We start from the raw sequence: 15,008 nt of genomic DNA on the forward strand, positions 1-15,008 counted from the left end.
GATAGCAGCGGTGCCACTCAAGGGAAAAGCAGACTTAAGTCCAACAAGGTCAGGGACTATCAGGACCTTGGACAGATCACTGTGGTGGGTACTGGCTGGAATTCACCCAAGAAGAGCTGTTGTCACAGTATTGTGCTGAGGCCCTGCACAGGTTGACCACCCTGAACCCCCAACCAGCTCTCCCTTCTGAGGGGGGCATTGGCTGCATTCCTTAAAATCCCATTGCCTGATTCTGCAGCTGGTGGCTCTTATACTCTGTTGACTCTGGAGTATCGATTCACCAGTAACTTTAAATGCATTTCCTCACACTCTTTCCCTGTTGTTCTTACCATTCCTCTTTGCTCCTTGTTGCCTCCCTTCTTGTTGATTGTGAACTTCATGGTGATGGAGAGCTGTCTCTTCCTATGATCCACTTTATTGAGCCCCGAATGCCTAACAGAGCTAGATTGGTTTGTCAGTGTTTCTGACATGGGTTTGTTTGTTTGTTTATTTATCCCTACTTTATCCACTAACAACTCCTGAATGGGCCACTAGATCTTTATAACATGTGACCAACCAGACTGATCACATCCCACCAGCTACATACACTAGTCCAAGAGCTCAAAAAAATCTTTTCCTTGCTGGCCTTGGATGGACAAAATTGGGATTGCTGCAGAAGGCATTATAGTCAAGAATCTCAGGTTACAAGCCATGGCTGGCAGGCTGTGTTTGACTCCGTGGCTCTCTAGAGGTTGTTCAATTACACTTCCTGTTATCCTGAGCAATGACCAGGTTGGCTGGTGCTGATGGGAGTTGGAGTTGAACAAGATCGGGGATGAGCCATGCACGTCTCACCCTGGTCTCGAGTTTAGCAGCACAATCTGGTGCATGTATACTTGCAAGTCCATAGGGTCCCCTCTAAGGGGTTTACTCTAAGGTAAAGATAATACAATTACAGCCTAGATCACTGATCTTTGAATAATGGGTGGTGACGCATGATTAGGTCCTTTCTCAATCTTAGATGAGTCATGCTAGCATCATGAGGACCCATTTTCCCTTCCCCCTGTTCTCCTTCAAGTTATTTACAAGAAGGAGGGAGAGAGAGAGAGAGACAGAGAGCGAGAGAGAAGCAGTGATAGCAGAAAGACACAATGTGGGAAAGAGAGGTGGAGAGGAAAGGTGGGCAGGTTTCCTTTGTTACAACTTAGGGAAAAGATGAACTCTTGCCCTAAAATGCTTCAAGGTGACGACGACGGATGCTCTCCAGATGCATTGCAGTGCAACACATCCCATCCTGGCTGAGGATGATTGGGGTTGTTGTCCAAGACAGCAGGGAGCCACCAGGACAGGGAAGACTGGTCTGACGATCTGTGCATGACTTGTTCTTGCGGTGCGCAACGGTTTGTGGCAAGCAGTTCATCTCCTTTCTCGACGAACTGTGCGCGGCTCAGGAGTCTGGCTGCACTCAAGATTAACTATCCTGGTGGTTTAAGTTGATGGCTACACCACGCGGTGTGGGCCCTGAGACGTGTAATCTCGGGTGTCCTTGGTGCTGAGGACGCTCTGCATCTACCGGGCTTTCTCCTCACATCCCCCTTTCAGACAGAATGGGATCTGCATTTTGGCCAAGGTAGGGCTTCATTGGGTCCTGAATTTGGGGCAGCAAAGCATAAAACCGCAGGTCCTTGCAGGCCAGTGATCTTCAAGCACTGCAGTGAGCGGCTGGGCGGACATGATTGGGACAGGGAATAGTAGATCAGAGCTCTGGGCCTTTTCTGTCAGAACCCACCTACCCTAAATTAGATTGCCGCAACAAATAAGGCTTGGGGTAGGAATGGACTTTTGTGCTGGGCAGAGGTACCTTGTCCTTAATTCCTAGTGTATGTATGAGACGGAGCCATCATTTTGCATGTGGCTTTGGATTTCAGGGTGCTAGCAAGTAAATAACACAGATCCCTCCGACTAAAGTTTCCCTGCCCCTGGAGATGCCAGTAAAGAGTTAGGTGGATATTAGAAGGCAGGTAAGACTGGGAAAAATACGTTGAGGGTGATCAGCAGAACGTCCGAGCTGGTGATGGGAAAAGCCAGTGCTTGCGGCTCCTCAGGACTCTCCGCAGGGTGGGAGGATTGATAGCTGAAGGGCCTCAGCCGGGAAGGTCCTTGTGCTGGGAGCAGAGTGCCGCGTGGATGCTCTCACATCTCCGTGACCTAATGTCTGTCTGAAAAGGAAGCATGATGCAAGTCTGTTGCCCATGGCAGTGAAGCGGTCAGGTGATGCTGGACGTGATAGTGCTGTGTCGTGTGTTTTCTCGGTCTGTTCTTTCTGCCTCTTATCTTGCCTTTCCTGCAAACAACGGAGAACAGCCTCCATTGTATATGAGCAGGACGTAAGAAGAGCCTTGCTGGATCAGAGCAAGGGTTGATGAGTCCAGCACTCTGTTGATGCAGCGGCCGGCCACTTGCCCCGGGAAAGCTCCAGGAAGGATATGCATGCAGGAGCACCCTGCTACCCATGTTCCACAGCAGCTGGTGTCCATCGCCATACTGGCTCTGATACTCATTGCAGCATGTGGTCATTGGGTCTGACAGCCATCATTGTCTTCTTCATGATTTTGCCTGGTCACCATTTAGAGCCATCCAAACTAGTGGCTCTTGTCACATCTCATGGAAATGAATTCCAGAGTTTAACTATGCATTGTGTGAAGAAACCCCTCCGTGTGTCTGTTCTGACTCTCCCACCAGTCAGCTTCATGGGATGACCCTCACCTGACAGGTGTAGTTAAGCCTTTGGGGTTGTATTGGGACCAGGGCTAAGAGTACAGTTGTAAAGCTGGTTTGCGGTTCGTGTGCTTCATTTTCTGGATGTTCAACTCATGAAAGAACTACTTAGACCGATGACCGGGTTCAGACAGCATGATTACCCACACAGCTATAGGTAATCTCATATGAAGTATGAATTGAGCATGAATGGGGTGTTGTTATTTTGCTGAACTGTGGATTGTTGTTAAATGATGTGAGCCGCCCCGAGGCTTTGGCGAATGGGGCGGCATAAAAATGTTTTAATAAAATAATAAAATGTGGATTGTTTTGTTACCTAAATCCAGCTGTGCTAACCATAAACAATCCATGGATAGAATCCACGGTTTGCTGTTGGGTTGTTAGCTGTGAGCTGTTTACCGTGATTGGTTATCTTAGCTGTTTTCAGAGAACACACTAAACCATGATTCAGCAATGTATACTGAGCCCTGGAGTGTGTAGCTTAAACCCAATCTCTCTCTCTCTCTCTCTCTCTCTCTGCGTGTGTGTGTGTGTGTGTGTGTTTCTGTGTGTGCAATACCTTTTACCACTCTACACGACTCTGGTGCGCCTGCAACTGGAGTATTATGCTCAGTTCTGGGCCCCTCATTACAGGAAGGATATAGCTAGGTTGGAGTCAGTGCAGCGCAGGGCCACAAGGTTGGTGGCCGGTTTGCAGGGGATGCTGTATGAGGCGAGACTGAGGGAACTGGGTCTCTTCAGCCTGGAGAAGAGACTCAGGGGGGATCTGTTGGCGACATACAGGTGTGTGAGGGGGTGTCACACGGAGGTGGGTAGAGACCTGTTCTCCCTGCAGAGGAAGGCAGGACGCGCTCCAACGGAGCAAAGCTCAGGGAACCAAGGCTCCATTTGGATGCCAGGAAGCACTTCCTGACAGTCAGGACCCCAAAGGTGTGGAATGGGCTTCCACGGGAGGTGGTTGAGGCCCCATCGGTGAGGGTGTTCAAAGATAGGCTGGACGTGCACATGGTGGGCACGTTGTGAGCCGACTGGAGCTGGGGGTCAGGAGGACCCTTCTGACTCACTCTGTTTCTATGTTTCTCTTTCCGTCTGGAAAGTATGTAGATAGGAAGGCCAAGGAATGATGGTGTGTGTCCGTGCGTGTCAGAAAAATCCATTTCTCCTACTGACTTTTCCCCTAGATAATTTGGAGGGTGGGAATTAGTGTTTTCTTAATTTTTCTAGTGTGCCTTTCCTGCAAAAACAACACAACACAAAACAAAACAAAACTTGCACATCTTCAAGTGGACCTGCTGATATAGTTTTTACAGGCACCCATCCTTTCTTGGTGATGGAAATGTCATCCCCCTGTTGTCTTGTGCTGCTTCAGACAATGGCTTCTCCCAGGCATCTCTGGCCTGCAAAAACACTTGGGAAGGAGGAGACGGGGAAATCTGTCTTCTGTTTAGGCAAAGGCACACCAAGGAGGACCCTTGCGAAACGCAAGTGGCCCGGGTGAAGCTGGAGCTCTGCTTGCTGCGTAAACACGATGTCATTGACCCCTTGGGTAAGAAAAACAATACTTCCTCTATGTGTTGTACTCCAGAGTGTTCCCCATGCTCCTCTTGGTAATTTCTAACACTGCCCCCATTCAAGGCATCTTTGTTAATGAATCGAATTAATTTTAGGTGATTCGGGGGCAGTGCTATGGAAGAGTAAGCAAAATCCTACAGCTCCGCTCATGCCCGAGCCAGCTCTGGTTTTTCCTGTTGGCACTTGCGTTGTAGGGCTTTTTTCAAAGCATACATAAGCTTGTACCTCGCATAATCAAACCTGCATAAATTTCTCCACTGGGGAGGACTGTTCACTTTCTTTCGTGTGCAGGTGGCGTGGGGAGAGGCCACCTGTCTGGCATGACTTTCCCCCTCCAGTTTCAACTGGCTCTTGAGTTAAAAATAGGGTTGGCAAAACCAAATTAGAACCTGATGCCTCCATTAGTTGGTTTCTGTGCTGAGTCGAACAGTGTGGGCCAGTGCGGGCCAAATGCTTAAGGGCACAATCCTGGACAGAAAACTGGCTGGGATTGCACATAGGATTGTACATGGGATTGCGTCCTTCCGAAGTAGGGGTGTAACCCCCTGCAAGTTGAGGCAGAAAGGCATGGCTGCCTGGGATAAAGCTGGAAAATTCATCTCTGTTGAGATTCCTTGAGTGGGGTGGGCGCTTTAGAAATCACCAAGGGAACGCCTAGAAGCGCTGCTTATGGAGTCTTTCTTATGTAAAAATCAGCAGAGTCTCGACTTCAAGAGCAGTTGCTCCCTGCCTGGATGGTTTTCCATGTGGCACCTCAGCGCAGCCTCCCTCCATTTCTCTCACAAGCCCGGGAGTGGCTGGGTGCTCTCAGCCCCGTAGTCCAGATAGGAGGGCTGAAGATGACCAGGGGTGGGGTCTCTCAGAGCAAGCCACGGCATCATCTTCAAGATAATAATGCCACATTTGCATGGCGCATCTGGCATTCCAGACATACCAGGAACGCCCTTTCAGCATCGGCGATGCCGGTTAGGGTGGATGAGAGTTGCCACTCGAGGACTTTGCGTTTGTCACCACTGGCATAATGCTTTTAAGGGTTCAAAACACAGGCCATCTCCCTGCAAGCCCAGATTATGTTCCCTGTATTGTAGATAGAGGCTGGTGTGTGTGTGTGTGTGTGTGTGTGTGTGTGTGTGTGTGTGTTGGGGGGGGATTGAGGCTTATAGAGAGCAGCTCACCTAAGGCCACCTAGTGAATTCACAGCAGAGATGAAATGACTGGCGTCCAGGTCTGTGGCAGTATGTGTGTACACTCAAGTTTTTCAGTGACACGGGTGGGACGATGCTGTTGCGCTCGTGCCCTGCTTGTGGATTTGCTCTGGTGGACCCTGTGGTCCATCTGAAGATTTTTTGGGGTTTGCAAGAGGGTTTTTTTTCTTTCTCTTTTTAAAATGCACAGCTTAGTGCTTTGCACCAACCTGAGCTGCGCATTAATGCGTTCTGGCCTTGGTGTTCAGAAGGCGTAGCAGCGGGGAGAGCAAAGCTGAAACCAGACCCGGTCTTGCGCTGTCTCCATCCTGTGTGGACCCAGCGGGGTGCAGGGATAAGATTCGCACCGGGTGACCCGCCACTGGGAGACCCAAGACCAAAGGCCCGCTCCCATGTGAGGCTCGGGCCAATCACACGCTCAGCCTAACCCGCCTCACAGGAAAGTCAGGAATGTAAAATGCAGGGCATCCTATGGTAAAGAAGAAATAAACAAACAGTAAAAATGTCTGCTGTGTTTGTGGCTGGAAAAACACCTTTGTGCAGGACAGAGAGCCTGCCGCACCAGGAGGAGCCTCATCCCACATTCTGCTGGCTTCCACACGTGCCCATGCGCACGCTCCACGTTCCAGTTGGCAATTAGGTTGTATTATGTTTGCAAACTTTTGTTTTTTCTCTGCTCCAGGGAGCAGCAAAACAGCCGCGGAGCCCCTCGCACGAAAAGCTCTGATGCGGGTTTTGGCTGCCCGGCTGCCCCCAAACGCCTCCTCTTTGCACTGCTGTTCCTGGGAAGATATTCTATACGGCGTGCAGGCTTGGTGGGGAGGGAGCATTGATTCATTCCCTGTACATGCCTAGGGTGCAAAAAGAGGCACTCGGTTTCTCTGTCTAGACAATATCCCGGAGAAGGTCTGCTCAGGGAACAGGGGAAATGTTTTGAAGTGTGGATCTTGTGACGCCCGTAGGCCTGGGCTGGGGAGAGTGAGGCCTTGAGCATGAGGGCTGCATTGGATCCTACTAATAGCCGATGCAGCAAAATAGCCAGTCTCCTAACGAGGCCAGTTGCAAATAAGCACAAAAAGAAGTGGGCTCGTAATAGCAGAGTATTCAGCAGTTCCAGCAGTTCTAGGTCATGTCAATACAGAGCAATGCTTTCACTTTCCAAAAGCACAGAATTGGACACGGAAAGCTTGTGTGTGTTTGGGTCCTTTCAGAAAAGTGAGCAAGTTTCTGGTCCTTATGACTGCAAAGGTGAGCTGATGGAATCCAGGAGGCCAAGGGTGGGAGGCTGAACTTGATCTGCAGTCAGGGTGTCCTACTTGCATGGAGGATAGTGCTTTGTTTGAAAGGCTGCCAGAAGATGGTTCTCTGGGTTGCCTGGTCCAGAGCTGGTTTGCACGTAAGAATGCAGTCTGTCAGTCTTTGGACCTCAAGGGGCCTGGGGCCAGCCAGGTAGATCACTTGGGAAAAGGGCCAGAGGCATTGCTGTGCTTCTCTTTCACATGCTACTTCTGTCTGCGAACAGGCAGATTGGGTGAACAGGGATGTCACTGCTAGAGTTGGAGCCAGTGTAGCCTAGTGGTTAGAGTTTGGCCTTGGCTTAGGGAGACCCTGGTTCTAGCCCTCAATTGGCCCTGAAGTTCACTGGCTGACTTTGGGCCAAAGAAATGACGAAGAGGTAGCTTGTGTGCCCCCCTCCCCGAGTCCTTGGAGGAAAAGGAAGGAGATAATATTCACATCAGCATCATCCGGAGTCATAAACAGTGTTGTGCGCCAACAGCCAGCACCTGAGATCACTGTTTTTCTATTTAAATGACAATTATTTCTAAATTGATGTCAGAAGGCCTTAAATTAGCACATGCAAATATTATGTAAATGGCTGCCTTTTTTGGGGCGGGGTGCATTTCTCTTCTTTTGGCAATTCAGAAATGGCAACTCTTCCCCTGCAAATCCCTCCCCACAATCAAGAAGTTGGGAAAAGCTAAATAAATAGCAACAGCAGAAGAATATCTAGAAAGATGCATGATTCGATAGGCCTTGGGTGTCCCTTGATGCAGAATCTTTATTTCTACGCATACCATAGGCCTCAGCTTGAATTCATCTCATTTCTGGATTTGCTCAGACATGCCTTTATGGGCAAGGGGATCTGCATCTCTTTGCCCCCGTTTCTGATGTGATGAAACAGCTGCGTTTCCATTGTTCAGTGCTCCACATTGCCATCAATGAACAGCACACAGCCATGTTGCACCCGGGTCAAAAGACGTTTGGTTTACCATTTGCCCTGAGCCTCTGGAAACTTCAGTGGGGGTCTGGTTTTCCCAGCTGACTGTGAACAAGCCTTCTGCCCCATGGCAGAGGCAAGAACATCTGCAAAAATCAACCAGAAAGAGGCTGCTCAGTATTTAAGTTTTGGGGATGGACATTTCTCCCTGTCCCCTTCCCAGAATCGACTTGGTTTTTCAGTGCCTTCACCTTGGGAAGTCCAGCTTTTGCCAGCTGCCTTAAATTTCCTTCCTAGTATTCCTCCACTCCTGTCACGCCCCGCCCCTGCTTTTCAGCTAGTGCCAAGGACTTTTCCTTATCTCTGCGCCCTGACTCAGAAACCTGGTTACACACACCCGGGGACGGGGAGTGGCCAAAGGAGAAGCCAGAAGAAGTTCAGGGACATGCCTGATGGAACATCTGTGCTTTACAAAAGTCATGTGTTTGATTACCTATCTGTTTGCTGTGGTGAAGGCTGGAACATCAGAAATGTGTGGCGGGGAGGGCCAGCTTTTGCAGGGATGAGGCATTTGGGGGACCTCCGGCTGATTAGAATTTCATAGAACAAGGATCTCTGCTTGGTTTTGTGTGTCTGTGGCTTTGCAGCTTTGACTTTCCCTCATTCTTTACATATGGAGCAGTTGCAAAAGCAGCTGCAGAAGAGCAAAACAAGTCTAGCCCATAAATCATCTCTGTTAAGACAAGGCCAAACTCGTGACCCTCCGAAAATGAGGGTTCTGGATGCAGTTTTGATTGCAAAACCTAAGCGTAGCTGTTGGATTTATTTCACTTGTGTTTTATTTTGCAAATTTCATAGTTTCAGGTAGAAATCTGGCAATTACATGTCGAGGTGTGAATGCTTGGGGGAAGTACTGGAAAATGTCTGGGGAGAAATGTATTTTGTTTCACCAGATGTACAACCAACCAAGCAAACAAATCCACCCTCAAAATCTCCTCCTACATTCTGTTTCCCTCCAAGCCCATTTTCTTTTCCCTCCAGCGCATCCCAGACCAGACCAACCCCTTTCTCAAAGCTGATGTAAAATGTGCGCACCACTTCATCAGACATATTTCAGAGTCTGTGATTCTGATGGCTCTGAGGGTGACTCGGGAAACTGGGCCATGGAAAACCCTTTGCAGAAATAGCCACTGAAATCGAATTCCTGCGTGAGAGGCTATTAATGTGTTGTGAATTTACCACATTGAGAATCATTTCCTGATCTCCTAAGGGTCTACTGAAGTTGAACATGCCTTGGCTTCTTTAGGCAGTTTGGCAGGAGAAGGACACCTAACTGCCCAACCTGAGAAGGTTTTTTAAAAAAAGATGATGATGATGATGATCTTTTATCCTGCCCATAGCCAAGGCTCTTTGGGCAGTTTACAACAACATAATAGAATCATACACTCAAGTCACTCATCCCAGTTCTGACCAGGCCTGACTCTGCTTAGCTTCCAAGATTCCAAGATAAGGCATTTCAGGAGGGAATACAGAGTGTGACTCCAGAGAAGCTCTTAAGTCAATAGACCTTCAGTCCTTAACAGAAGACTAACAATGAAAGGCCATCCCATTGTTCAGGTTGATTAAGTCACTGCAAACTTGTAATGGTGTCATGCAAATCTAACTTGTGGCTTCAAAGGGTTAGGATTTCCTTGCCCCCCCAGGGGCTTAGCCTCACCTGTTAAATTGAGACTTACTTGATTAACTTTGGTATGGTGTTACTGTTGTTGGATCCAATCTCCATCTGGAACCTCCCCTCTCCTCAGGGATTGCATAAGGTTTGCTGCTGTTGATTTACTCAAGAAGGTTATCTCTCTTAGCCTTTGAAAGCTCTTGGCATGTGGAAACAGATAGTCTTCAAGGACCACAAGTCTCCACTGTTCTCATTGTTAGGACTGACTGGGCAGAGAAGAATCAACCAGCTTTTGTAGCAGTTCACTCCTCACCACTTCCTCTCCTTTTGGGAAGGGGATAATTTAAGGACACAGATCAAGAGCCCGTCAAGCCATTGTTCTGTTCCCTTGCTGGCTGACCAAATGCCCCAGTGGGAAACCAACAGGCAGGGCATGGACGCAATCCCTGCTTGTGTTCTCCTGCAGCTGGTATTCAGAGTCATGTTACTTCTGATGTGGATGTTGAAGGAGATCTCTCCTTCATGACCTGTGAGATTTTGTGTTTTGTGCCTCCTCGTTCCAAATGGGTAAGCACCCAAGTAGGCTGGCTGTACGGACAGCAGAGCAGCAAATGTGATTCAGTGAAGGGAAATACCAAATGATGTGCAGTGTGTCAGAACAAACAAACAGAAAACCCAAGCTTCACCTGTACAGGGATGGAGTCTGATCTGGCAGAGACAAACCAGGAAAGATCTTGGGGTCTGGGCGGGTTGCTCAGTGAAAACACCCAAGTTTTGCTGCATTTCGGCAGCAAATTCTGTGCCAGGGATATTTAGAAAAGCCCTTGGAAAAAGTGCTGCTGGTAGCGTTACGCCTTTGTGTAAATCTTGCATCCTGCTACATTTGGAAGACTGAGTAATTCTGGTCTTGGATCCCCTTTCCAGCCAATAGGCAGAGGTGGAAAGGGGGCAGAAAGCAGTTCCAAAAGTCCTGATGGGGTCAGAACTCCTCCAATATGACTAAGGGGAAAGCAACATTCCAAATTTGAGTCTTCCAGATGTGTTGGACGGCAATTCCCATGGCTGGGAATGACGGGAGTTGTGGTACCACACATCTGGAGGGATCTAGCTTGAGGAAGGCTGCGCTGAGGAAAGGAAGACGATGGGATCAGAGAGGTCTTTGGACAGAGTGAAGAACATGGAGAGAACATTTGCCCGTCGCGCTAGAACAAAGGCGATGAACTTGAGGCCTCTGGGCTGAATTTGCCCCACCTAACGGCCTTGCCTCCTCCTCCTGCCCCGTGCCTATTCCCCAAACCACTGACCTTTCGGTGGTCTTCCCCCGCTCCCCAATTTTAAGAGTTTGGATTGGCTCTGGAGAATATGAAGCTAACGTTCACTGGTTTGAGGAGCTCCTCCTGAGGCCAGCATAGGCCCAGCACATCTCTGAATACGATTTGCTGGGGAGCTTGTGGCTCGCAGACGGTCAGAGGCATCTGGCTGGCCGCTGTGGGAAGCCGGATGTTGGACCTAACGGCCCTGTGGCCTGATCCACCAGAGCTCTTACATTCTTCGAGATCAAATTAACTTCCTGTATTGAGCAAAGGAGAGCCAAAGGCCTTGTTCCAAACCACCCGTCGGACTGGGTGCAGTTAAGAACGAGACGCTGAACGTGATCCAGGCACCACAGTCTGAGATTTCATAAAGTTTCATACCTCTCAGGGGCCCCGAACGGGTCAACCACCGTCTGCAGCTCAGGATGGTTGCGGGAGCAGAGCAACTGGCAGGCGAGAGCCTGTCTGGCTGCAGCAAAAACCCTTTGGTTGCTCCCGTGGCCTGAGGACCCAGGGGCGAGCGCAGGGGCAGATCGGCCCGCACAGCTCTTTTTGCCCTCTGCTCCTGGGAGTGAAGAGCCCTTATTTGTGAGTGACGCTGCCGTGGGGGCTGCCCCTTGTGTCCGTGCCCCCCCCCCCCGTTGTGCCGGCCTGCGTGGCTCCCACGTGGCCACTCGGGCGAGCTCCAGGCCTTGGCTAACCTCTCTCAGCATCCCTAGGGCTGGGAAAGACCTCGCTGCCAGTTGGGCCAGTGGTCTGAATCACTTCCCGTTTCCCTCTGCTTTCATCATCTCTGAGTCCTGGAGAACATGCCTGGCAAGAAACTGCCAATACTTCAGGGACCTTTGTCCTGAAACCTGGAAGAGCAAAGTCTCCTTGCAATTAGATAAATCACCGGGTTGTCCGGCTTGTCTCCATAGCATCTCGCCTCTGATCCTGTAACGCCGGTGATCTGCCAGATGCTCTTTTTACCGGCTAGCTGAAAAAACACACCTTTGGACTTATTTCTTCTTCTTTTCCCTTTCCCTTCCAGCTGCGTAAATGAGTATGGAAGATTATGACTTTCTTTTCAAAATAGTTTTAATTGGGAATGCTGGCGTGGGGAAGACCTGCTTAGTCCGACGGTTCACTCAGGTAAGGAGTTCTTTTTGTTGCGGCAGATCTTGGCCTTGGTGTTCGTCTTTCTTATTTCATTCATCTGTGCATTCACTCATAGGAACATGGGCAAGAGCCTCCTATTGAGCCGTGGGTCCCTCCAGCCCAGTGCGCACCTGGCACCTGCTTTGCACGTGGGTTTTCCATCTCTGCCTGGAGATGCCCAGGGTGGAACTTGGGTCCTTCTGTGCTTGCTGTCTGAGAGGGACAACCCCGCACTGCTGTTCGTCAGATGCTTCTGGCATCTAATAAAAACAGGACAGGGTGTGATGCGCATGCACCGGATCCACATGTGTGGCATTGTTCACGAGGGAGCTGGGGCTCAAGAGCATCTGAGCCATCTTCCGGTAGGAGGTGGTGCTGTGGCACATGCCGTGTTGCTCAGGGCAACAAGAAGGCTTCAGCTGGAGAAGCCAGAGGTTGGGTGAAGCAACCGGCACAGTGGGCCAGTTCAGATGAAACCAGAGTGCCATTGGATACTCATGTTCTCTGTTAAATCTAATCAGCTGGGCAGTGCCAAACCCATGCACTTAGCAAGGGAATCAAGACTGAAGCTCGGCAGCCCTCCACAAGTTACGTGGAAGTCAGTCTCAGCTAACTGAAAGCAACTGACTTCCCGGTGAGCTGGCTTGGGAACACGACGCACTGACAGAGCTGCACAAGCCGCAATCTTCCATTCCTGGCATCTCTGGTTAAGAAGGGTAGATAATTGGGGAGATCTGGAGAGAGGCTCTCCATCAGGTGAACAGACAGGCTGCCTCGAGGGAAGGTGGAAGTCCCAGGAGAATTCTGGTACCACTTTGCCGAGCTTTCTGTCCCGCTCGCTCTTGTGCTTGCTGGTCGACAACCTGCCGAGGTGTTGTGTCATCAAGCCCCTTTACTTCGCATGGAAGCACCACCCTAATGGTGGAGCAACCGCTCATTTTCTCCTAGGGTTCCTTTGCAATTGTGGGGTGGATGAGCTGGGCAGCAAGCGTCGCTTCTTGCTGGTGGCCAAGCGATGCGTGAATGATCCCTTCCCACCAACAGTGGTGTCCTGCACCTGGGCTGTTCTATTTATTTCTTCCCCTAGTAAAACTAGGGAGAATTTGGGGGTGTATCCAGTGGTAATATAGATTAAAACGATGTGCGAAATTAAAGCAATATTAAAACCAGTAGCTCCTAAAATACCTGATTGAATTAAAATGTCTTTACCTGGCGCCAAAAAGTGAGCAGCACCCCCGCCAGGCAAACTTCCTTGGGGAGGGTGTTCCATAAACAAGGTGCAATCACAGAGAAGGCCCTGCTGCTAGCCATTTCCCCCTCACGTCACTGGGGAATAGTTCACGGAGAAGGGTGCCCACCCAAGATCTTACTGATCAGGAAGGGCTACATGGAGAAAGACCTTCCCTCAGGTTAGTTAAATCATGGTTTGTCCTTAGGCATTGAGTTCGAGTCAATCAATATCCATATGGAAAAGGATATTGTAAAGGGAGAAGCGGTCCAGAAAAGGTTATTACATGCGTATACCTCCCCATAGGGCTCACTGAGCATTTTATATGTATACCACCCATAGCCAAAACTCTCTGGGTGTTTCACAACATTTAGTTACCCATCCTGATTTCAGTCACGTCTGACTCTGCTTAGCTTCCAAGCTTAGGCAGAACCAGGCACTTTAGGCTATATGGAAGCTGTGTTGGCCAGAAATATTGTGTGGCTGGAACAACCCTGCTACCAAGAAAAGTTGCATTATTAGGGAAAAATGAGTAAGAGGAGACATGCTATGAAGACAATAGTGAGAGACAGGCATTTTTCTTCCTTTCCTGAAAGCAGAACTTTGGGTCCTCTGAGCCAAACACTGCGTGGAAGATTCAGGACAGACAGAACTTTTCATACAGCATCCCAGAGCTAAACTGTGTAATCCCCTAGCACTAATTTAGATGGTTTCCAGGGGGATTAGACACATTCACGGAGAACATGCAACGGCTGCTGGTCAAGATGGCTGATGCCACGAGTCTTCTGAGTTCCAGTTGCTGGGTGCATAGCAGGAGGACACTCTTACCTGCGTGGTGGACTTCCCAGAGGCCTCTGAGGGGCCTCCGTGGAAACAGGAGGCTGGGCTAGGCAGACCTCGGTCTGATCCTGCAGGGGTCCGTCCCCTCCCTTCAGTGAGTGAGCCCGCACGTTATGCAAGGGCACCATAGGGGAATTTCCTCGTGGGTCCTCTTGCAGCTGTGATGGCCACCATTTGGATTATTCAAGCCACGGGGGCATCCCATAGCTTGTTGTTATGCGAACCTGGCAAAGGAGGGTTCCTGGGGGGCTTGACAAGCCCCCCAGAACCCAGGCTGTCCTTGGTTGCGGGTGCTTAAGCCACCCCAAGAACCCACTCTCAACCACCGCAGCCCCTGCCACGCCTTGAATATTGGGAATGTCTGCCCAAGCCGACAAGAAGGTCTGCAGGGGAATGCCCCCACCCCATGGTGGCTGCTCACTCCATGCAAAGCCCCCCACCGCAGAATCAAAGGGTAGGACCTGTGTTGAATTTGCTGGATGGAAAAGGAGATTGCCTCAAGCGGTTATGTAATGCTCCAGCTGCTTCTGCCAGTTTTAAATATTAAATGGTCAGCGTTTCTTCCTTGTGGAGCTCCTTCTTAAAAATGGCCTTTGGAAAAGTTAAACGTGCTCTTTGCTGACTGCAAGGAGAGTTCTGTGGGTACTGGAGCAAAGTGGACTCTCCTCCCTTGGGGAAAATAAAACTAAACAACTCTGCGACCGGCCGGCCGTTGCTGTTGCTCGTCAGACTTCTCGTGTCTCTGCTGGCGCTCTGTGAAGTGGATGTGACTGAAGTAACGAGACAAACAAGATGTGAAACATGACTAAGACGGCGCTGATGCCCGCTTGTTCTTTTCCTCCTGCGTGAACTTAAAAGTTCTGCTCAGTGTGTTACGGATTGCCCAATCCTTTGGGGAGTTGCAGCTTTGAGAAAACCTCCTGCTGAAAAAATGTGCCTCTTGGCTGGGGCGGGGACACAAATCCTCCTTGCTTGTGTTACAGTTTTTGGGGAAAAGCTGCTCTTTTCTGTATGGGGAGAGCAAAGGCCCACGCATGCTTAAAGCTGTTTTGGCTGGTCCAAT

The 15,008-nt window shown here is 49.8% G+C and overlaps 1 protein-coding gene across 1 annotated transcript in view; it reads left to right on the forward strand.

Moving 5' to 3' along the window:
- RAB30 (RAB30, member RAS oncogene family) overlaps window positions 1-15,008 on the forward strand; it is a 53,638-nt gene that overhangs the window by 26,696 nt on the left and 11,934 nt on the right. Inside the window, exon 2 of the mRNA XM_044441741.1 lies at window positions 11,771-11,871. Within this exon, the coding sequence (XP_044297676.1) occupies window positions 11,779-11,871 (93 nt within the window). The 5' untranslated portion in view covers window positions 11,771-11,778. The remainder of the gene's footprint in view (window positions 1-11,770; window positions 11,872-15,008) is intronic.

Source organism: Varanus komodoensis, unplaced genomic scaffold (assembly GCF_004798865.1).
Source record: "Varanus komodoensis strain SLA01 unplaced genomic scaffold, ASM479886v1 scaffold4, whole genome shotgun sequence".
In the NCBI taxonomy this organism is placed as follows: domain Eukaryota; kingdom Metazoa; phylum Chordata; class Lepidosauria; order Squamata; family Varanidae; genus Varanus; species Varanus komodoensis.